At 47.0% G+C, this 24,738-nt stretch overlaps 1 protein-coding gene across 1 annotated transcript in view; it reads right to left on the bottom strand.

Moving 5' to 3' along the window:
- Positions 1 to 10,586, bottom strand: part of LOC137543736 (deoxynucleoside triphosphate triphosphohydrolase SAMHD1-like) — a gene marked incomplete at its 5' end in the record, with an annotated part of 213,254 nt that extends 202,668 nt beyond the window's left edge. The window contains one exon of the mRNA XM_068264867.1: positions 10,486 to 10,586. Coding sequence (XP_068120968.1) covers positions 10,486 to 10,586 — 101 coding nt within the window. The remainder of the gene's footprint in view (positions 1 to 10,485) is intronic.
- Positions 10,587 to 24,738: the final 14,152 nt, after the last annotated feature.

The raw sequence follows: 24,738 nt of genomic DNA, 5'->3' as shown, positions 1-24,738 counted from the left end.
TTGCTTTGATTACTGCTTTGCACGCTCTTGGCATTCTCTTGATGAGCTTCAAGAGGTAGTCACAGAGATGCTTAGCACTTGTTGGCCCTTTTGCCTTCACTCTGCGTTCCACTTCACCCCAAACCATCTCGATTGGGTTCAGGTCTGGTGACTGTGGAGGCCAGGTCATCTGGCGCAGCACCCCATCACTGTCTTTCCTAGTCAAATAGCCCTTACACAGCCAGGAGGTGTGTTTGGGGGGTCATTGTCCTGTTGAAAAATAAATGATGGTCCAACTAAACGCAAACCGGATGGAATAGCATGCTGCTGCAAGATGCTGTGGTAGCCATGCTGGTTCAGTATGCCTTCAATTTTCCACATGTGTTAACCAGTTCGGCCTTTCTGGACGAGCTTTCTCGTCCAGAAAGGCACTGCTGCTTTCAATGCGTGGTGTGCGCGATCGGGCGCGCGCCCGCGCGCGCACCCGCCGCTCGCCGCTAGCCCCCCGATCAGTGAATGGGAATATAATTCCCATTCACCGATCTAACTTCCCCGCAGAAATACAGACGCTTTCTATCCAGAGAGCGTGGTATTTCTGCCCCCCAGGAAACAACTCCTCTGAATTTCGGTTGCTGGATGCGAGATCGTTCGCATCCAGGACTTTTCTCACTGTGGCCATCTTGTGGCCAAATAGTAAACTGCACCCACATACATTTTTAATTAAAGAATTTGCTTATTTTACATGTAAAATAAGCAGTTTCCCTCCCACACCAAAAATTACCCACATACATTTTTTAGTAAAAAAATAAATAAAAAAAATACAATTAAAAAAACAAAAAACAACATAAATAGTTACCCAAGGGTCTAAACTTTTTAAATATACATGTCAAGAGAGTATGTTATTATATTATTTAAAATTATAAGCTTATAAATAGTGATGGACGCAAATTGAAAAAATGCAGCTTTATTTCTAAATGAAATATCGGCACCATAAATTGTGATAGGGACATCGTTTAAATAGTGTAATTAATGGGACAGATGGGCAAATAAAATACATGGGTTTTAATTACGGTAGCGTATATTAATTTCAAACTATAATGGCCAAAAACTGAGAAATAATGAATTTTTTTCATTTCTTTCTTAATCTTCCTGTTAAAATGGATTTAGAAAAAAATAATTCTTAGCAAAATGTAGTACCCAAAGAAAGCCTAATTAGTGGCGGAAAAAACAAGATATAGATCAATTCATTGTGATAAGTAGCAATAAAGTTATAGGCGAATGAATGGGAGGTGAACGTTGCTCGGATGCATGAGATTTTCGGCACTGCGGCGCTGAACCGGTTAATTCATAGTTTGGATGCCTTCAGTGTGAATCTACAAAGTTCATAGTCATGAAAATAAAGAAAACTCTTTGAATGAGAAGGTGTGTCCAAACTTTTGGTCTGTACTGTATATATATATATATATATATATATATATATATATATATATATATATATATATATATATATATATATATATACACACACACACATTGTTGAAAAAAAGTACAGGTCCGCTTTGAATTTAGCCCCGCCCCCCACCGATGTCACACTGCAACCACCACACTGATTGGCCGCTAGGTCCCTGGGAAGAATATCGGGGACTGAGGGGATCCCGGAGGCCTGGGAAGAGGTAGGGATGTGGGGAGAGAAGCTTAGGTCCCGCTGTGCAGCGCCGATCGCGCATGGGAACCAGGAACGCTTTGCATGCAGCTATTCCTGCCAGCACGACCTGAGCATGAGCTTACCGCTCCTAGCACACATAAGCGGAGCCCGTGCTCAGGTCAGGATTGCCGCCAGGGGGGTTAAAGGACAACTGACCGTACAGATATATGGAGGCTGTTAAATTTATTTCCTTTTAAACAATGCACATTCACAGTTCCTGAGGGACGGTGAGGGAGGCAACAAAGTTCATGGGGCTGGAGGAAGCCCCAGGTAAGTAACAATTGTTTACTTTACCCAGTCTCAGGTACATTTTAAGGTGCCCCTTAATGGTGCTATTTTAGCAAAGAATCTTTTTTTGTGTTTTTTTTTGTTCAGGTCATTCATACTGAAGGAGAGAATGTTATCTAATGATCCACAACAATAAATTATAGAGTAAATCTTGTGATCATATCTAAACCAGTTGCCATTTTATCTATCTGAAAATCCATCATGCTGATCAACCACATCTTTCGGTAACGATCGATAATGCAATCATTCCGGAGTGATTGGGGCCATCATGTTCTCTGTTTTCATACAATGCTATCTGAATAATCTGATCAAAAATATAATTGTTCACGGGGGGCGCATGCGCGCAGCAGACTGAGATGGACGCCTGATCCCAGTCCTGCGCGAGTCCAGGGAGATCTTTAGCCCCTAATCACTAACCCACCGGCTTGAAAATTCCGCACAAAAACACTAACAGCAAGCGGAACACCCGGGGCAGCTTCCGGAGGAAGGCTACAAGCACAAGAGCCAGAACCGGAGCCAAAACTCCAACCGTGGCCACCTCGGCTGAATCACCTAAGATGGCGCCCGGCACTGAACATGAGGCTGAGCTTCACAGCGAAAATAGCCAAGATATGTTTCCACAAAACGGAATGCCAGCAGACAATGCTACATCACCTATCCCCGAGCAAATCACAATCGACGAGCTCAGGAACATAATCCATGAAGAGATTGTAAGCGCTAACAAGCAATTAGGCTGTGAGCTCCTATGCGAAATCAGGCTAGTAGGCCTCAGAACCTCCGCCAACGAGGAGAGACTGGATAAAGTTACAATCGTACTGGAGGGACACGAGGAAGAAGTGACCTCGCTGCGGGCAGACTTTAGCGCCCTTAAAAACAAAGTCGACGATAAACTGGAGGACTTTGAGAACAGGTCGAGAAGGGAGAACATCAGGATTCGGGGGATACCTGAAACAATCCAGGACCTGCCAGGCTTTACTATAGCACTATTCCAGGAACTGCTCCCGAATCTACCTCTTGAGCAATTGGAGATGGACCGCATTCACAGAGCCCTCTCACGCCCTCTTATTAATGGCCCACTGCGGGATATAATCTTGAAAACACATCACTACCTTACTAAAGAGAAGCTCTTACAGGCAGCACGCAATAAGCCGGATCTATCGTTCCAGGGCCATCGTTATCAGCTATACGCCGATCTGGCCCCCTCTACCCTCCTCAAACGCAAAAAGCTGCGGCCTTATCTTATCACCTTAAAAGATAAAAACATCCGATACAAGTGGGGGTTCCCCTTTCAACTTGTCTTTCAATGGCAGGAGAAGCAGTATATAATCCGCACTATAGATGAGGCCAGAGAGTGCTTCCGCACACTTGCCTTTCCCCTGCCTCCGCAGCCTTCTCAATCTCAGGACTCACCAAAGCAGGCAGTCCCTTCACCATCTCAAGACGCACGGGCGTCTTTATCCCCGCCCAAGGAGCAGCGACCGGCTAAATCCTGCTCACAAGCCCTGAAGGACCTGACTTCACAGATGTTTCAAAAAGTATAGTGAATCTAGAGCTAAGTATATGGCCTCCTTTTCTTTGAGTTCTTTGTGGCACCCTGACCTACTGTTCGCTGAGTTATGGTAATAACTTAGGGTCAGCAAGGAACTGGCTTATGTCCGATGCCCTAAGCCCCTTAACAGACAGTATTCTGGATCCCGAACAACACTATATTGTCATGCGTACGAGACTATACGCTTCCCGCTGGAGCCCGTCCGGACATGATTGACTACTGATTTATACTGCTCTGCATTCCATGGCCTTTCCTGATGGTGAAACTCACTCTAATGCTAACGGCACAATCATACTAAGTCTGAGCACATGACAATTACGTGATAAGCTCATTATGCTTTCATCTCACAACCGGTGTGTCAGTCTTGAGTGGCCACGGACTGCTCGAGACCCTCTCCACGTCCTTCACAAGTTATAGCAGTTAACTGCACAGAAGATACATGGCGATCATGCAAAACATGGCGGAATGATATGCTTGCTTATCGCCTTATAGTCTTCTTCTTTCTGTGTTATTACTCTGTTATGTTTACATGTTATTTCAGGTTATTTTATTCTGAGTAAGCTTAATTTCAACTCGGGCCTTGTGCCTCCTGCCCCCTGGGTGCGAACGCGACCGCGACAATGTCGTGCATGCCGTCCCGGAGCTGATCTTTTAGTCCGGGTCCGCCACTGCAGCATTCTCCAAATGTGCTCCGCCCTGGGGGGGCTGGGGTTGTGTCATATGCATACTGGATCCATTGATTATGCCTTTATAGCAGTGAAAGCAGTTATAGGCTTTTTAGTCCTTAGCCATGTTAGTGCAGTCAAGTAGCAAATGCTCTGTGTGATTGTTGACTCTATATTGCTTGACCGTTTGTGCTTTTGGGCTGGGTCCGTGCCCCCCACCCCCCCGGGGCCGCGCACGACTGGGACAATGTTAAGCATGCCGTCCCAGAACAGTTATTTTAGTTCGGGTCCGCCACTGCGGCATTCTCCGACCATGTGTCGCCCTGGGGGGGCTGGGGTTGCGTCCTTCATGCACTGGGCCCCATGAATATAAACATGATTAGGCCTGAACATGCCTCTACGGCAGCAAAAGCAGCTATAGCCTTCTTAGTTCCTAACCACGCATGTGCAGTTACTTAATAATATGTTCTGTGTAATTGTTGACTCTATAATGTTTGACCACTTGTGCTTTTGGATTGGGTCTGTGCCCCCCGCCCCCTGGGGGCGCGCACGACTGTGACAATGTCAAGCATGCCGTCCCGGTACTGATGTTAGTCCGGGTCCACCACTGCGGCATTCTCCAACCGTGCGTCGTCTTTGGGGGGCTGGGGTCGCGTCCTATACACACTAGGCTCCATGAATATGTTTTCACAATAGCAAAAGCAGCTTTAGCCCTTTTTTAGACCCCTATCTAGTTTGGGAAGTCAAGCAACAAATGTCCCGCACAATTACTGATTTTATAGTTCTGGGTCACAGGTGCCCTTGGTTTGGGTCTGTGCCCCCCGCCCCCCGGGGGCTCGCACGAATGAGACAATGTTAAGCATGCCATCTCAGAGTTTATGTTGTAATCCGGGACCACCACTGCGGCATTCTCCGACCGTGCGTCGCCCTAGGGGGGCTGGGGTTGCGTCCTACGCACACTGGGCCTTCTGAATACGCCTTAACGATAGAGAAAGCGGCCAGAGCACTCATAGATCCCTAATATGCTTGTGCAGTTGTCTAGCGGTGGTTCTGTGTGATCATGGATTTCACAATGCTTGGTCACCATGCCTTAAGATTGAATTGGTGTCCCCCGCCCCCTGGGGGAGCGCACGAATGTGACAATGTTAAGCATGCCGTCCCGGAACTGATGTAATAATCCGGGTCCACCACTGCGGCATTCTCCGACTGTGTGTCGCCCTGGGGGGGCTGAGGTCACGTTTTGGGCACGCTAGACCTTTAGTACATATCCCATTATGAAGCATGGGTCACCGTTTATGCACAGCCCCAATATTTAGTGAGATATGCTCTTCAACAGCTGGTGTAGTGATTGTTTTACACTTTGGAATTGTAATTAGCTTCTCCCAACCCCTTATGCAACCCCACAAGCACCCGACGAGTGTCAAATGGCTGGCACCCCATGGGAGCAATTGGATGCTTTTCAGTATCATCCTACCTACCTAAGGAGCTCCGACTCACGGAACATCCTTCCTTTTTTATACTTCTATTCTCTCTTCTTTTTTCTACTCCTTCTACCTACTCCTTCGCCGCTCTACCCCCCTCTAATCACAATATCCATCATGAGAAAGGGTATGTATTCTGCTTTTTGATACAGACCCATGTCTATTAATATACTATCCCTGAATGTTCAGGGATTTAACTCCCCTGTCAAACGCTCTAAAGCCTTTGCCTCCTTCAGAACTAAGCACGCGGACATAGTGTGTTTGCAGGAAACACACTTTCCAATAAATTATTGTCCTAAATACCTTCACAGTACGTTTCCCCAATTTTATATGGCTAGTGCCAAAACGAAACAAAGAGGTGTTCTTATTGTTTTTAGGAGATCAGTAAACTTTATATGTAATAAGGAAATTAGAGATCCAGACGGTAGGTATCTCATCTGGGTGGGCACCATACAGGATGCAGAGGTCACAATTGTATCGAACTATGCCCCTAATACAGAACAAATACCTTTCTTACGCCACCTAGTAGAAGTGTTGAGCACTCATACGGTGGGCACCTTACTCCTATGTGGCGACTCTAATCTTGTTTTGCGGCCCAACCTGGACAGAGATAACCCTACCTACACACGGTCAGCAGCACCAGATGTCCGTCAAGCTAAACAATTTAGGGACTTAATACAAACACTCTCGTCAGCTGATTGCTGGAGAGAACTTCACCCCAATAAAAAAGGATTTACCTTTTACTCCCACCCACATAATACGCAGTCTCGTATCGACCACTGTTTTGTACATACTAACTTCCTATCCAATCTCACTAAGGCAGAGCTTATACCTATTTCTTGGTCTGACCACAAAGCAGTTTTTATCTCACTTTCCTCATTACTTAACAAGCCAAATGAACCCCGTTGGTCTCTCAATCAGTCGCTGTTGTCCGATCCAGCCTTTGCAGCCACAGTAGAGTCACATATAAAGGATTATTTTGAGCTCAACCCGAGCAATATTGAAGTTCCAGATTATGTTATCTGGGAAGCACACAAAGCAGTTCTTCGCGGCCACTTTATAGCCATTGCCTCTACCAGGAAAAATAAATACGCACAAGACTTAGCTTTACTTGAGCACTCTTATGTTGAAGCAGAGGAAAATTTCAGTAATAACCCCTCCCCAGCAAATAAGCACGCCAGGTTTAAAGCAGAAGAAGCCTTAAATATTTTCCTTACTAGCAGAGCTGAAAGACACCTTAGATGGAGCAAATACAGATTGTCTGTTAACTGTAACAAACCATCTTCCATGTTCGCTCGCCACCTCAAAAGACCCGACCCTGCCTATAAGCCAATCAACCTAAATATAGGTAATGGCGCATACACTTGTAACCCGCAGAAAATCGTAGATGTCTTTCATAAGGGCCTGGCCAAACTATACCAACAATCCACGTTGACAAATTCAACTCTACTCCGTAATACTCTGAATAAATTACCATTGCCCACTATAAATGGCTTTTAAACAAATGCTCGACTTGGCAATTACCCCTAAAGAAGTCATGCACGCCATACAATCGTCTAAGATCAATAAAGCCCCTGGCCCGGATGGCTTCCCTGCCCTATATTATAGAAAATATGCGGATATCCTTGCTGGCCCGCTGACTAAAGCTTATAATAAATTACTACATGCGGAGAGGCCCGGCTCAGAGTCTCTACTGGCCAGTATTAGCATGATTCCCAAACCAGACACAGATAATACATTGTGGACAAATTATAGGCCAATTTCACTACTGAATAGTGATATTAAAATACTAGCAAAAATATTGGCCACTAGGCTCGGTGAAGGTATCGGGGATTTAATTGGGCGGGACCAGGTGGGATTTATGCCATACCGCCAAGCCAGTGATAACGTGAGAAGACTTCTGCATTTGATATCTGCAGCGACGACGACGCGTGCTCCCATGATGCTGCTATCACTCGACATTCAAAAAGCCTTTGACACGGTGTCATGGGAGTACTTGTTCGAGCTACTGTCCACATGGGGCTTTGGTCCTAGCTTTCTCAAATGGCTTGGGGCTCTCTACTCCTCCCCCAGAGCCTTTGTTAAATATAATGGGTGCAAGTCTGCTACTTTTCCTATCAGCAGGGGCACCCGCCAAGGCTGTCCCTTATCCCTGTTACTATTTGCCCTCATCATGGAACCATTGGCCCTCTTAATAAACCAGCATGAAAGCATACACGGAATTGAGCTGGCAGGCAGGCATCATAAATTATGTATGTATGCTAATAATGTTATCCTAACCCTAACACAGCCGCGCAAATCCTTATCCACTTTAGCAGACATTATTTTGACCTTTGAAGACATATCTGGGCTAAAAATAAATATACTTAAATCTAAAGCGCTTAATATCACTCTGCCCCCGAAAGTAGTGCAGGATCTGCAAAATTCCTTTGAATTTAAATGGGAACCACATAAACTAAAATACCTAGGCATCTTCCTAACTAATTCGTATAATACCCTCTTTGGACTTTCCTGGGCTACTGACAGGAGTAACGCAACTGCTGGAATGTTGGAAACGATATGCAATTTCTTGGCTGGGTCAGGTAACGGCGATTAAAATTACCATATTACCAAAGTTTTTGTATGCATTCAGAGTGTTACCAATCCCTGTCCCCGCCCATTTCCTCAAAAAAGTGCAAGCAACTTTGCTCGCCTTCATCTGGAAAAGCTCTGGCCCCCGAGTCTCTCGCGAGACCCTATATAGAATGCGTCCGGATGGTGGTCTGGGAGTACCCAACTTACTAACCTATTACAAGTCAGCCCAAATCGCACAATTGACCTTATGGCACGAAGAAAAACATGTCCCATTATGGTGTGAAATAGAAAGCTCTCTATGTTCACCTGTGGCACTCAACAACTTGCTCTGGCTCACATCCGCTCAGTACAAAACTATCAAGAACCCAATAATGACACACTCTTTGCATGTCTGGAGTCAGGCCAAGATTAAAGATAAACTAATCTCCCCACACCTGCCGCTCCTATCCTTTTTGGGCCACCCAGGCTTCCTTCGAGGGTTGAATAACTCTTCTACTTTCAAATGGTGGCAGCTAAAAGGTCTAACAACTATTTATAGTTTAGTGAATGATGTCGCCCTCAAGACATTCTCCTCTCTTAAAGAACACAAGCAAATACCAGACGCAGAGCTTTTTTGCTTCCTTCAAATTTCCCATTTTATAAATAAACACATTAAATCTTGTAAGTCGCTTCTTACTAGAACATGGTTTGAGCACGTTTGCGCTACGAACCCGGGCTCCCCAGGCCTCATCTCACAACTATATAAAATCGCAATATCGCCCCCTAATTTGCCTAAACCTCAATATATCTTGAGATGGGAAAAGATCTAAATAATACATTTGAGATAAAGGATCTACGGCACGTGTGGGGAGATACTCCGGGCCTCTCTATAAGCTCCTCCTTAGTGGAGACCCAATATAAAGTACTTCTGCGAAGGTACCTGACCCCGGACCGACTTGAGAAATTTTGCCCATCCAATAAAGGATTATGCTTCAGAGAATGCGGCCAGCGGGGCACCTTTATACACGTGTGGTGGTCTTGCCCGAGAGTACACATGTTCTGAATTAGAGTTTACCAAGTAATATACACTACCACCCGAGCGAAAGTACCTAAGCTACCAGAGGTTGCCCTCCTAGGTATTAAACCCCCTGAACTTACAACATCTCAGCATAAACTACTAATGCATATTTGTCTTTCCGCAAAAAGAGTGATAGCAGGCTCCTGGAAGACCCCCTCACTCCCCTTTAGCTCATTTAAAACTAAGCTTAGTTATGCGCTCTGTTTTGAGAAAATTAAAGCTATCCTAGACTATTCACTGCGGCAGTTTAAACAGGTGTGGAGACCATATTTTACCTACTATTCACATTGGCTCCCAGCTTCCCTCACTAATGTCTAAACCTACTGCTCCTACTTCCTAAGGGGGCGGGTGGGGCGGCGGCGGAACGGTGAGCGGTTTCTTCTTCCTTAACCTACCTCTTTTATTTTTCTTCTCTCTACTTCTTCTTCCTCTAAATGGTTCTGTCCCATTTGCCTAGTAATTCCTGTAGCCTTATAGCTAGGAGACTTATGGAGTCTGGGATTACTTCTTTTCAGACTGAGTTGCCAGTTTAAACAATTCCCAGCCAACCCAACAAGAAATAGGGTACCATTAGTCGAGTGCTACTGGACCACCAAAACTGAATGGTGGCCATTGTTAATGTGTTCGTTTTCTAGATATCTGTCGACTTTTTGGGGTGTTGGTGAATGTTGCCCTGGGCCGCCGACACCTATGTTAATATCATGTTTAATTTCTGCGGTTGCAGACTCTGTTGTACCTTATGTCATGCATATTTCAAAGCATATATATATTTCATATATGTCATATAAAGAGCTGTTCATTTTTATTTTTTTGAAAATAATAAAAATTTTATGTGACAAAAAACAAAAAAATATATAATTGTTCACTAAAAATTGTATTGTTAGTGGGCACCGTAACAGTTACTGGTCCAAGCCTTGACCTAAAGTCAGATGGTACTTGGCAAATTTTTAATGATTTTAGAAAACTAATCTCAGTTGCACAGCTTGATGTCTACCTGATGCCCTGTGTATAAGAGCTCATAGATCAGAGTTAGGTGGTGCACTTTTACTTACCACACTAAACCTAATGAATTGGTGCTGGGTAAATATGGGCGTTTGTGTGAGAGAGATTTTGAGCAGCATACGGCACAGGAAAATTATTAAAGTCCAAAAATGTAAGTCATATAGTTCTTGCAATACATGAGGTACCTGGCAAAGTAGTCCCATTTATCCACATCAATTCCATTACTTTTGTTTGCCACAATCTCATAAAGGAATCTTTTCGCTTCTGTACGACCCTTGTACAGCCACTGCAGGAAGCGGAGAACACATGTTATTATTTGTATTTTGCAAGTACACATCAAGCTCTGAATTTTCAGGAAATCATTCCAGTGCATTCCACTCATCCATAAATGGTAACAGGTAAAGAATGACCCTACTATGCTATCCTGTATTTACAGAACCCACCCCTTACTCCTCCAACATGCATGAAGCAGTTCCTAAATCAACTTCATGATTGGGTCAATAAGTTAATAAAATATAAGTCATAAAGAGTGGCATCCAGAATCAGGCCAGAACACAGTGGGTGGCACCTGAGGACCCAAAGACAGATTGCCAGTGAACACAGAAAATATAGGAAGTGGCACCAAATGAGAAAAAGCTAGCAGGTGGAATATGGGACTAGAACAGGGGTAGGGAACCTATGGCTCAGGAGCCAGATGCGGCTCTTTTGATAGCTACATCTGGCTCACAGATAAATCAGTTAAGGGTTAATTCACTAAGCTACACTGCTCAAGCAGCGCAGCTTAGTGTGGCAGCACAAGTAAAATGTTAAAAGTAGGCACACTACTGCTGTAGCGTGCACTACTAAATTACTCGTGCTACCCCAAAACAAACGGCCGATCCAATTGTTCCACTCTGGACCCCTCAGGTCCAGTGACTTTGTAGGACGAGATCCCCGCACTTTGATTGGCCCAATAGGCTGTCTGTCAATTGACAGGCAGCCTATTAGGCCAAAGTGTGCGGATCTCGTCGTACAAAGTGAATCAATCCCAAGTCAGCTAGCTAATTATACAAGCTGTTAGTCTGTATTTCTCCTGTCTGGCTCTCGGGTATATTGCTGATTTTGATGAAACCCAAGAGAAGTTGAAGACTTGTCTGACACTTCTGCTGCCAAGCGGATTAACTGTATACACATAACCATGGCAACAGGGCAACATAGCCCTCTGCTGCACATGCGCACTGTCCCAGTTTGAAACATATTGTATGGCTCTTACAAAATTACATTTTAAAATATGTGGCTTTTATGGCTCTCTCAGCCAAAAATGTTCCTGGCCCCTGGACTAGAAGGAGGGATGAATTTATACCGTATATTATAGCAGGAATGGGGAACAACAGAGCTGCAAGACAAAAGGTAAAGAAGAAGGGAATGCTTTGTTTCAATCATTGTTATTTTCAAGAAGATAAAAAAAGGGATAAACATACTCATTCTCTTCCTTATACGTTAGGTCAACTCCGACTCTTTGTGACCATACTGTATATACTTTTGTACACCAGATGTCTGTCAGTAACTTCTTCTTTCAGCTGTTGCATAGGCATGTTCATAACTTCACATATGCTGTCTATCCATCCTAGCCTCTGCTGTCTTTTTCTTCTTTTTCCCTCTATTTTTCCAAGCATCAAGGATTTCTCCATAGAATCCGGTCTTCTCGTTTTATTACTAGTATCAACCCTTGCAGTGAACATTCTGGCCTTATCTCTTTAAGTATTTACTGCTTAGATCTTCTAGCAGTCCAGGGAACTCTCAGTAGCTTTCTCCACACCCACAATCCAATAGCATCTATTTTTCTATGCTAGCCCAACTTTCATATGTTACTACTGGGAAGACTATAGCTTTGACTTGATGAGAGTATGGCCTATAGCCACCTGTGCTTAACCCCTTTACCTATTCCCCAAACCATCCCCATCAAATGACAAACTTACACAGGACTGCAGTTGACGTGGAAATAAAAGGCCAAAGCAGCCCTTTAACTTTATTTAACTTTAAATTAACAATCATTATAAAACCAAATGTAAACTTTATTACGTAAACAAAAAGGGGGGAGGGATCCGGGGTTATAACAACATGAGTAGATCTGGCGTGCAGCCAATGAGGAACCGGCCCCCAGCCGCAAACTCCGACTCGGAGTTACTGAGCACCTCCGGATACCTAACCCCCCACCAGCTGCAATGACAAAAAAAAGGATAAAGTGCACAAAAAATACAACATTGTTTTAGGGAGGGAGGGAGGGAGCTCAAAAGCTTCTGGAATAATCCTTGAGGGGACAGGAAACCCACCCTCCTCATGGGATTCAACTTCCCGCTCCGCCCCTATCCCTTCCCATTAGCTCAGGCCCAGGATTCCAATCCCACCCAGTTCTTTAACTCTGTCCCTGCCGGTAGCAACGACCAACCCCCTCATGTGAGCCCTCCCCTAGGCCGTACGAGCTCTTCTATCCTGATCTTTGTTAATTAAGTAACTTTTCTATCCTTTAGTATCTCAGTGTTCTCTCCAGGCCCTTGTAGCTGGGTGCACCACCAGGCTAATTTTGGTGAGCACCCGGTTACCACGGCTCTTCTCCTTATGCCTTTCCTTTGCTGTGCTGTAAACAGAATTGCAGAGCTTGTACATTTACCTCTCCTAGTGGGAGGTATGAGGCTTTACAGCATCCGCCAGCTATTGGGCCCTGGGCAATTACCCAGTTTGCCCCTATGGAAGCACCTGCTCTATATTTTCCCATCTCACCACACCCTGACTCTTTTTCATACCACCCGGCTGGAAAAACATTCTGGGGAGAACACTGGTATCTTGTCCAAATTTGCCATAGCTTTCCTTCCAAGAAAAAAACATCTCTTAATCTCACATCTGCAATTACCATCTACAGATATCTTTGATCCCAGGGAGATGAAATCTGTTACAATTTTTTCCCCATTTACTTGTAAATGGTTCATTGGAGCATGTGAAATGAGTTTAATTTTATTGGTTTTAGGCAATAGACCAGCTTTGACACTTTCTTGTTTTACATTCATGACTAGACTCTTTAATTCTTTCTCAGCTTTAGCCCTTGGAGTGGTATCACGGACATACCTCAGATTGTTAATATTCCTGGCCGCTATTTTATTTCCAGCATGTGACTCATCAAAACCAGCTTTCCACATTACATATTTGGCATACAAGTTAAATAAGGAGACAATATACAACCTTGTCGAATTCATTTACCAATTGTGAACCAGTAATTTATTCCATACTCAGTTCTAACTGTTGCTAATTGGTTTGCATGTAGATTCCTCAAAAGGAAAATGAGATGGCCTGGTATCCCCATTTCCGTGATAATCTGCTACAGTCTATAATGATCTACATGATCTACATTCTCTTGAATAGGCAATGAAGCAAAAGTAGACATTCTTTTGGAATTCCCTGGCTTTCTATATTATCCATTGAATGTTGAATAAGATCCCTTGTGCCTATCCCTCTTCCAAAACCAGCTTGCACTTCTGGCAGTTCTCGCTCCATATATTGCTGCGGTCTGGCTTGTTACCTTGCTAGAATGTGAGATAAGTGCAATTGCTCAATAATTTGAGCATTCTTTGGAATTACCCTTTTTAAGGATTGGTATGTAAACCGATCTTTCCCAATTAACCAGCAGCCACTCTTGTGTTTTTCATAATTGGTGGTAAATTTCCAACAGCATCCACATGGAAGCTTTTCAAAAGTTTCACAGGAATTCCATCTCTTCCTGGAGCCTTGTTCATAGCAAGAGCTTATAAGGCTCAGATGACTTCACTTATCAAGATGATGATGGTTCTTGTTCAGCATACATATTTTAAGTATAAGTACTGTCTACTTCCTTCTTGTATCACTGTCTTGTATATTCTTGCCACCTTTTCTTGACATCTGCTTCTGTCAGATCCCTTCCATTTTTGTCTTTCGCCATTCTCATTTATGTATGGAAGGTCCACTTGCAGGGGTGGTTCTTCCATGAAGCAATGTGAATCATGTGCTTCAAAGCAGCAACAATAAGAGGGCAGCAAGAGGCATCTCCCCTCCTTAAATGTCCCATTCCTCACTGTCTCCCCATTCCTAGATGCGCGGCACCGCTTCACTCACCCGCTCTCAGGGTTCCAAGAATGGGATCTCCATCCTCAATCCTGTATCCATGGCTACAGTGGTGCCTTGTTCACTGTCCTGTATCTATGGCCATAGCAGTGCCTCATGTGACCTGTTACTTGCTGCCAGGTCACATAAGGCATGGAGCGGGACTTCACTGATGATCCCATTGCTAATCTGTTGAGAGTAGGTGAGTGATGCAGTGTTGGTGCAGCCCATACCTAGCATCCTTGGGATCAGGGCCGGAATAGTGCCAGCCAGCAGGAAGGAGATGCTTTCTTGGAAGAAGCATAAAATATTACTGGTGACTTGCCGCTTTTTTTTAACGAATATGCTTATTAACCTCCTTAGCGGTAACCCTGTGCTGGACACGGGGATTTCTCAGGCCCCGCTGGCCCGATTTGCATAATTATTTTTTATACACGCAGCTAGCACTTTGCTAGCTGCGTGTTACTTACTCCGCGCCGATTCGCCACTACCCGCCGCATCAGAGGGTGCCCCCCCTGAGACCCGTGCGCTGCCTGGCCAATCAGTGCCAGGCAGCGCTGAGGGGTGGATCGGGACTCCCTCTGATGTCGATGATGTCATAGCGCCTGTTGCCATGGCGACGGGGAAGACCTCATGGAAATCCCGTTCAGAACGGGATTTTCGGATGGGCATACGCACCGGCGGCGATCGGTGAGTACGGGGGGACGCCGCAGGGAGGGGGGAAGCATGTAGCTAGCGCCAGGGAGGTTAAACAAGATTTCAGCTTGTAAGTAGACTCGTCTCCTTGAGTGCATTCAGCAGCAGGCGCAGTCTGCACTATGTTCTCCGCTTTTGTATTTCCCCACATCCAGGCTTTGGCTAGCCCGCCTCCCCGTTGACGTAGACAGAAATGGAGCGGAGGAACTCAGAGATACACGCTGAGCTGATGACTTGCTGTGCCACCGCTGCTGCTACACTGCCCGCTATTCGGACGTCTGCTACACATTGTTCGTTGATCGGATACTGCGTAGGACTAATGCTGCCCATACATGGTACATTTTTTTTCGATTCGTTAATTTAGTTCGATTATTCCGTTAGATCGAATATAAAGATTTTTACAACATGTTCGATCGGATTTTTATTACAAATAATCGTTCATTTTTCTTGATCAAAGAAAAAGATTCTTTTCAACTTTCATTTGTTTCAATCATTTTGGTTGCATAAATGGGAAAATTGAACATTTTTATTGTACCGTGTATGGGCACCATAAGGGTTTGAGAGAGGGGAGAGACAAACACAGACTTCCTCCCCGCCCAAGGTGATTGTCCTTCTGCGGTAAGAGAGAAGGCCTCATACACTGCCCACAGCACCGGTAATCCCCTTTGCAACTGTATTTTATTGACAAAGTATGAAAATATTACTTCAAGAGAAAAAGCTCAAGAGAAAAAGTTAATTGCATATGGGCCATAATGAGAAGGCCAGATTCTTTGGAGAAATCCTTGATGCTTGGAAAAACTGAGGGCAAAAGAAGAAGGGGATGGCAGAAACCAAGGTAGTCAGCATGTGTGAAGCTATGAACATGTCTATGAAACAGCTGAAAGAAGCCATGACTGAACTAAATGAGTACGAGGGCAGCTCAGTACAGAATACAATTTGTACGCTGAAGTTAGAAGTACTACAATGCATGTGAGAAATAAAGTCACAAGAAATACTTCTGAACCCACAGTGTCTAAAGGGTAAACAAAAACAACTTATGGACCCATTTTTACTGAACCCTCGACAAAGAAGGTTCACCTCTAAAACAACATTGTTGGGTATGAACTTACCAGCTGTGCATCAACTCTTTGGCTGCTATTAGGGTAAGCGGGGAAGGATTAGATGTTTTGTGGTTCATTTTTTTGTTCAGATGACAACAGATGGTGTGGGCTAACACTGTTGTATCCTGAGCCTGTAAATCAGCTTGAATTACTTTGAATGTTGTGTGAGGCTCTTTTCTACTCTTCCAACTATCCTTCATTGCAACATATTAATATTTCTCTTTTGTCCATGTCCAGAGAGATTTACTACACTGCAATTGGCTGTGAACTTTTTTACAATGTTGTGTACTGTCTGTGGACACAAGAACATGAAGATCTCCAGGATGTAGCCTTGGGATTGTCATGAGTTTCTTTAACCATTTCAGCCTTCAGGGTCGTTTCACCTTATGCATTCAAGCAACTTTCACCTCCCATTCATTCGCCAATAACTCTATCACTACTTATCACAATGCAGTGATCTATATCTTGTTTTTTTCACCACTATTTAGGCTATCTTTGGGTGGTACATTTCGTTAATTATTTTATTATAAATAAATAACAAATAAAAATAACCGTAATATACTTTACTACATACATATTAAAAAAGTTCAGTCCCTAAGATAACTATTTATGTATTTTTTTATTGTATACTTTTTATTTATTTATTTTTCTTACAAAAAAATTATGTGTACCTATCGGGGAGTGTGGGAGGTAAGGGGCTAATTTTAAAAGTAAAAAAATGTCATTATCTGGACATTTTTATTTACAGATGTAATTTTACTATTTGGCCACAAGATGTCCTCGCAGCTCACTTCTAAATGCGTAGTAACACTACGCAATACGTAAGTGATGCGAGGATGAGACAGTAGGGGCTTTGTGAAAGACGGAGCCATCTCTTTGACGGTGTTGGTCTTTCATACGGGGACTTAGATCAATGAATGGGAACTCCGTTACCAATCATTGATGTCCGGGCTAATGGATGGCAGCGGGAGCGCGCGTGATCGCGTGCCCCAGGCAGCCGCAGCATTGTAGCCTATCTGGATGGATATATCCGTCCAAATAGGATTAAGTGGTTAACCTCTTGACGACCAGCTAACGCCAATTGGCGTAAACTAGTCGTCTGCGGGTTACCATGGAAACGGCCGAAGGTGTCTCTATGAACAGCCGGAGAGCCCCCGATCACGGCTCGCCGGCAAAATGTAAACAGGCGGGGAAGAAATCCCCGCTGTTTACATCATACGGCACTGCTGCGCAGCAGCGCCGTAAGGCAGATCGGCGATCCCCGGCCTCTGATTGGCCGGGGATCGCCGGCATATGATAGGCTGAAGCCTATCCTTCAATGCTCAGGATGGAAATCCGTCCTGCGCAGCTCACAGGGGGAGGGAGAGGGAGGGAGCGGCGAGACGGCGGAGAACGCTGCGGAGGGGGGCTTTGAAGAGCCCCCCCCCTCGCTAAGCAAATGCAGCCGGCGGCGATCAGACCCCCCCAGCAGGACATCCCTCTAGTGGGGAAAAAAGGGGGGTAGTCTGATCGCTCTGCTGCACTCCTGATCGGTGCTGCGGGCTGTAGAGCCCACGCAGCACTGATCATTGAAAAATCCCCTGGTCGGCAAGTGGTTAAAGGACCACTATCGCGAAAAATTGTAAAATTTTAAATACATGTAAATATAAACAAATATGAAGTCAGTTTCTTCCAGAGTTAAATGAGCCATAAATTACTTTTCTCCTATGTTGCTGTCACTTACAGTACATAGAAGAAATCAGACAGAACCGACAGGTTTTTGACTAGCTCAACTCTTCATGGGGGATTCACAGCATGGTCTTTATTCTTTTTAAAGACACTCCCTAAAAATAATTTATACAAAAATGCTGGCCAGCCTCCGTGCTCGCTGCACACTTTTTTGTCAGTTGCACAGAGTAACTGTCATTTGCTATGTGCTTTTGAAAATAAAGAAAACCCTAAGAACCCCCTATGAGGAGAAGGGCTACTCTGGAAGAAACATGCTTCTTATTTGTATATGTTTACATGCAGGGCCGGGCCGAGGCATAGGCTGGAGAGGCTCCAGCCTCAGGGCGCAGTGTAGGAGGGGGCGCAAAATTCATTCCGCTGTCATTCCTAATTGTGTATGAAGCAGCAGTGGTGCTCACCGCCAGGTCGCGATCACGCTTACGCGTGGATTCACGACCATTTTGACGCATTCCGCCTCGGACACGCTAAGCCGTGAATAGATTTTCAACCACGAAAATCTACTTCGGCTTCGCGTGAATGCGGACAGAAATCCGCATTCACGCTCGTGAAACCCGGTGCTGAAGTCGTGGTTTGCGGAAATGCGTCAAACTATGCGGAAGTGACACATTGCAGGCCAATCAGAGTGCCCCAGCCCGGCCCCAGCAGCCAATCACAGGAGGGGAGCTATGCCCTCCCCTCCTGAATATAAAGCGGCGGCCATGATGGAAAAGCTCTGTCCTTGCTAGACTGTGGTGCTGAGAGGATTATCTCCAGGCCATTGTTGTTTGAGCAAGTGCATTTATTGTGTTAAAAACAAAGCGTTTTTTTTTGCTAACACTGCTCTTATACTGTACACAGTTAGCTAGTCAGTGAGTGATTGCTGTAGTTAGTTGTAGTCAGTGTAGCGTAGTGGGAGTGTGGGAGTCTAGTGATTATTTAACTGTGTGTAGTGCAGGCAGGTTCAGTGCTGCAGTGTAGTCAGTGTAGTGGGAGTGGGGATTATCTGTGTGTAGTGCAGGCAGGCAGGTTAGTGCAGCTGCAGTGTTCACTTGCATATTCCAGTGACAGTTATACACTTGTACTATTTGCAGGCAGCCAGTCACACCGCCGGCGCCGCCACTCTCTGCCAGCGCTGTTCATTCATTCTGTCAGTGACCTTGTGCCGTGCCCAGTGCCCACTGCTCGCTCGCTGGCATATGAGCATCTCATTACACAGTGTGACATCCTTGTGTGCCCACTGCATCCTTCAGTGACCTAGTTGTATATCCAGTGCCCACTGCTGTGCCCACTGCATCCTTCAGTGACCTTGTACTGTGCCCACTGCATCCTTCAGTGACCTAGTTGTATATCCAGTGCCCACTGCTGTGCCCACTGCATCCTTCAGTGACCTTGTACTGTGCCCACTGCATCCTTCTGTGACCTAGTTGTATATCCAGTGCCCACCGCTGTGCCCACTGCATCCTTCAGTGACCTTGTACTGTGCCCACTGCATCCTTCAGTGACCTAGTTGTATATCCAGTGCCCACTGCTGTGCCCACTGCATCCTTCAGTGACCTTGTACTGTGCCCACTGCATCCTTCAGTGACCTAGTTGTATATCCAGTGCCCACTGCTGTGCCCACTGCATCCTTCAGTGACCTTGTACTGTGCCCACTGCATCCTTCAGTGCCGTTGTACTGTGCCTGGTGCATCCTTCAGTGACCTTGTACTGTGCCCACTGCATCCAGTGATTCATTACTAGCAACATGTCTGGCAGGGTTTCGCGGGGTGAGAGGAAAGGGAGTTCAATTGCCTCAGCCACTTCTGGGACTGCTCCATGTCCAGGGAGAGGACGCCCAGCTGTACGTGGTCGTGATGCAGCAGAAAGGGAGGCAGCAAAGCCTGGGCCGAGTCAGTGGACGCCATTGTCCAAATATTTTAAAGTTTCTGGTCCCCGTGTGGTGGTTGAGCAAATGGAACCTGACGTACTCATGGACATCATGACTTCCTCCCAGACCTCTACTGTGAGCACCACTCCAAGCAGCAGCAGCAGCAGCAGCCAACGTCCCACGCTTGTTGTGACATCCACCCCAGCACCCACTGGTCAGCAGCCCTCCCAGGATGACAGCGTTCTGTCCCTCAGTCCGGCTTCTGGGAACCTGCTGATGCAAGAAGCTCAGGACTTACTGGGGACTGATGTGGCAGAGATTGAGATCGGGCCACAATCACAAGCGTTGTTGAGTTCTGGCGATGAAGAAGAGGGGTCTGTGTCTGGGGATGTAGGGACAGAAGAGGAGGCGGGGGAGTCAGAGGAAGAGCTGGATTATGATGATGCTGCTGATGATGACGACGTTGTGGACCCTAACTATGTGCAGCCTGCTGAGTCCGTGGAAGAATGGTCAGAGGCAGAGCAGGATGACGAGTCACCTCGGCCTAGACAAGGATATCGCCATATGTCAGGCAGGGGCAGGGGCATCGGCATCAGTGGCCGTGGAGGAAGTAGACAGGACACTGCTTCAGCTGGCACCACCACCATGCAACCCCCGGCAACTACTACCACACATTGTTCCGCTGCACCCTCTGCTAGTGGGGGCCGCAGTAAATTAAAGTCACCAGTGTGGGATTGCTTTGAGGAATGTACTGATGACAAAAGGTATGCGGTGTGCAGGTTATGCAGCAAAAGATTGAGCCGTGGGAAAAGTCTGAGCAAGATGGGTACCTCATCCCTCCAGGGCCACCTGAGAAGCCGCCACTGCCGCGAGTATGCGGACTTTAAGAGGAAGCAGGCACTGCTGGCAGGGGTTCCTGAGAGCAGAAGGCCCACCAGCGCAGCAGCATCATCCCTCCCTCAGGGTCGTGAATCCCCCACAGCAGCAGCAGTAGTAGCACGCAAGCGCTCTTCCACCTCGGCTACTCAGGACACAGACATTGAGGCTGGCAGCCAGTGTTCGTCTCTCTCCTCTGTCTTCCCTGCATCCCAGCGTCGTCAGACCCTGCTGAGCGACACCTTTCAGGGTCTGACCAAGCCTCTGCCTCCAAGCCACAGGCGGATCCGCAAACTAAATGGCTTGCTGGCCCGGGCCATGGCATCACAGCTGCTTCCCTACTCCCTGGTGCAGGAGGGGAGCGCCATGCAGACGCTGCTCCAATTTGGCATCCCCGAGTGGCAAGTCCCCAGTCGCCACTATTTCAGCAGGAGCGCGATCCCAGCACTCCACAAGTTTGCGGTGGAAAACGTGGCCCGTTCCCTGGACTACTCTGTGGGCAAGCGGGTCCACGTGACCATGGACTCGTGGAGTAGCAGATTTGGGACAGGTCGCTACCTGTCCTTTACGGCCCACTGGGTGACACTGATGGAAGGGAGGGAGGACAAGAGCGCATCAGCCCAGCTAGTGGTGCCACCACGCGGGATCAGGGGGGATGCAGAAGGGTCCTGTCACAACACTCCCTCTGCACCCGGAAAGCAAGCCCGCCTCGGCAGCAGCAGCGCCAAGCCTCGGCACTGCCAAGCCCTTTTAAAATTGGTGACCCTGGGGAAGGAGAGGCTTACGGCCACCAACGTCCTGGCCGCCCTCAGGAAGCAGGAGCGGAGGTGGCTGACCCCCAGAGGCCTGGAAGTGGGGTATGTGGCAGCCGATAATGGGGCCAACCTGGTGGCAGCAGTGCAGCAGGGAAACCTCCAGCACATCCCCTGCTTGGCCCACGTGCTCGATCTTGTGGTGCAGCGCTTCTTGTGCACCTACCAGGGGATGAGCGAGCTGCTGCAGGATGCCCGGGCGGTGGTACGCTTTTTCCGCCTGTCAGCCACTGCCTCTGCACTCTTGTCCACCTTACAGCAGCAGTATGGAAGGCCACAACACCGGATGATCATCGACATGCCAGTTCGCTGGAATTCGACTCTGGCCATGTTGGAGCGGCTGTGTCAGCACAGGCTGGCTCTTAGGGCCTACATGCTAGACCCAAGTGTCCCCAGCAACCAGCAAGTCCCCATGATTACTGCCACTCAGTGGACACTGATGCAGCAAGTATGCCTGGTGCTGAGTCCCTTCCTGGAGGCAACCAAGATGGTCAGTGAGGAGCGGGCCTCTGTGTGCCAGTGGGTGCCCTTGGTTTGTCTACTGGAGCAGGCAATGGACAATTTAATTGAGCGTGGGGATGAAGCCCTGAGGCAGTTGGAAGAACAGGAGCAGATGGCAGCACAGTCCAGCTCAGAGGAGGGCTCACAGCAGGTAGTGGAAGAGTTGGAGGTCCCTAACCTGAATGAGGAGGAGGAGGAGGAGCAGAGTGCAGCAGGCGTTGTACGTGGATGGCGGTTTGAGGAGGACAACGACATGGCACAGGAAGAGGACAGGCATGCGTTATGGGACAATGGCGAGGACGAGGAAGATCTTGCTGGCAGGGCCCACTTGTTTCCCATGGCTGTGCACATATTGCGCTGCCTTCGCAGGGACCCCCGGGTGATCCAGATGCGTTCAAGGGAGGACATCTGGATTACCTTGATGCTTGATCCCCATCTGAAGGGGAAGCTGGGAGACTTAATGACGCCATCCACCACCGAGCAACGCACAAGGGAGTTGAAGGAGGCCCTTGTGCGCAGACTACTGGAAGCATTCCCCCAGCCTTCCACCCCCACTGTAACTGCTCTGCCAAGCCAGCAAGAGGTGCCTGCCATTGCCACTAGCAGAACAACAACAACCACCAGCAGCAGCAGCAACTGGCGCCCCGGAGACCTGAAGAGCCTAAGCAAGAAAAAAAGTCGATGACCTTGCGCTCCTTTCCTGAAGTATCAGTGCTTTCAAACAGATCCTTTTTCTCCTTGGTCTCTATGCACTGAGCTGCTCCACTTGTATTGGACAAGGAGGAACTAATTCTAAAAGGAAGGAAGCGCTCTATAGTGCATTACCCAAGGATATGTTTTAATCGCAAATTAAAATTATACTCACAAGATGTGAATGATAAAATCGCTCATCAGCGGTACAGTCCACCGCTACACTCTCAGGCAGATAGGCAACAACGCGCTGTGGCCGGCAGCGCGTTCTCCGATACTCGGGGAAGCCGTCTCGTGGTGGGAGTGGGCGTGACTGTGGATTCAACGTGCGTATAGCGTCATTACGCGTTTCGGCGCTCTGCGCCTTCGTCAGATGACGCCTATACGCACTGGAGGCTGTCTATGTACGCTCCTGCAGCCGTCGTCATGGCTACTGGAGCGAAACAGTTTTTTTCCGCAACTCCCTCCCTCCCCACCCTTTTCCTTCCCCCCCCCCGTCCCTCCTCCCCCCTTCCCCTTCCACTGCCCCCCCCCCCCATTACCATTGGGTAATGCACTATAGAGCACTTCCTTTCTTTTAGAATTAGAGCCTAAGCAAGAGCCTGTATGCAGTGCAGCAGCCCAGAACAGAGGTGCCCGCCACAGCATCCACCACCAACCAGCACAAGCAACGACTGACCACCATGGTGTCTGACTATATGGGGTCATCCAGTGGGCTCAATGACACCGACAGCCCCGTGGACCCCTTGGAGTACTGGGTCAAGAGACTGGACATCTGGAGCGAGCTTTCCCAGTACGCCCTGGAACTCCTATCCTGCCCTCCTTCCAGTGTCCTCTCAGAGAGATGTTTTAGTGCGGCCGGTGGCGTGGTCACAGAGAAGCGCTCTCGGCTCTCCCACGCCTCTGTGGACAAACTCACCTTCCTGAAAATCAACCAGGCTTGGGTGGAAGGTGAGTTCCTGGCCCCTATTGTCGGACACAGGGGGACATGAAGTGGCTGCTGCATGTGCTGTTGTTAACTATGCCTGCCTTTATAAAGACAGTTACTACCTGCCTAGTGCCTACCTTGGTTAATTTTTTGGTGTTATGGTACTACTACCAGTAAGTTGCCATGGTCCTCCTTCTGAGCTGCTGAACTGACCGCCCGCTTTGTCCTCCTGACTCAGTCGCTACTACACTCTGCGTTCACACTGCCCGGGTCACTGGGTGCATTTAATTTTTTGGCCAGCACTATTTGCAGTGGCAAATTTTCTAGCATTGTAGGAACTGTTAGGGGGATCATAACTGGTGAGTTTCGGGCCCCTAGGCCGAAGAGGTCATAGCCTAGGGTCACAAAAACCTGTTTATTTGGGCAATTTCAATGGTGGCGAGTCTGACGTACATAAATCGCAGCCATGGCCGTTAGCAACGGCCACTGCTGAGCAATTGCCCTTTGAAAAGATGTGAGATTTTGGAACTGTAAATAGGAGGCCCAATGAAAGCCTATGGGGGATTTTACCAATTTTAGACCCCTGTAACTCTGGTTTGCAGAGATGTATGGAACCCATCTTTGGAGCCCAAGTCTAACAATATGTCTACTACCTGCATGAGACATTTCGTGAGATTCAGACGTTGCTAACGGCCATGGCTGCGATTTATGTACGTCACCATCACTACCATTGAAATAGCCCAAATAAACAGGTTTTTGTGACCCTAGGCTATGACCTCTTCGGCCTAGGGACCCGAAACTCACCAGTCATGTTCCCCCTAAGGGTCCCTACAATGCTAGAAAATTTGCCACTGCTGAGCAATTGCCCTTTGAAAAGATGTGAGATTTTGGAAAGTGAAATAGGGAGCCAATGAAAGCCTATGGGGGATTTTACCAATTTTGGACTCCTGTAACTCTGGTTTGCAGAGATGTATGGAACCCATCTTTGGAGCCTAAGTCTAACAATATGTCTTCTACCTGCATGAGACATTTCATGAGATTCAGGCGTTGCTAACGGCCATGGCTGCGATTTATGTACCTCAGAATTGCCACCATTGAAATTGCCCAAATAAACAGGTTTTTGTGACCCTAGGCTATGACCTCTTCGGCCT

Source organism: Hyperolius riggenbachi, unplaced genomic scaffold (assembly GCF_040937935.1).
Source record: "Hyperolius riggenbachi isolate aHypRig1 unplaced genomic scaffold, aHypRig1.pri scaffold_194, whole genome shotgun sequence".
NCBI lineage: Eukaryota > Metazoa > Chordata > Amphibia > Anura > Hyperoliidae > Hyperolius > Hyperolius riggenbachi.
Note: the sequence above shows the minus strand (reverse complement) of the source record. Positions and strands in the feature narration are given on the sequence as shown.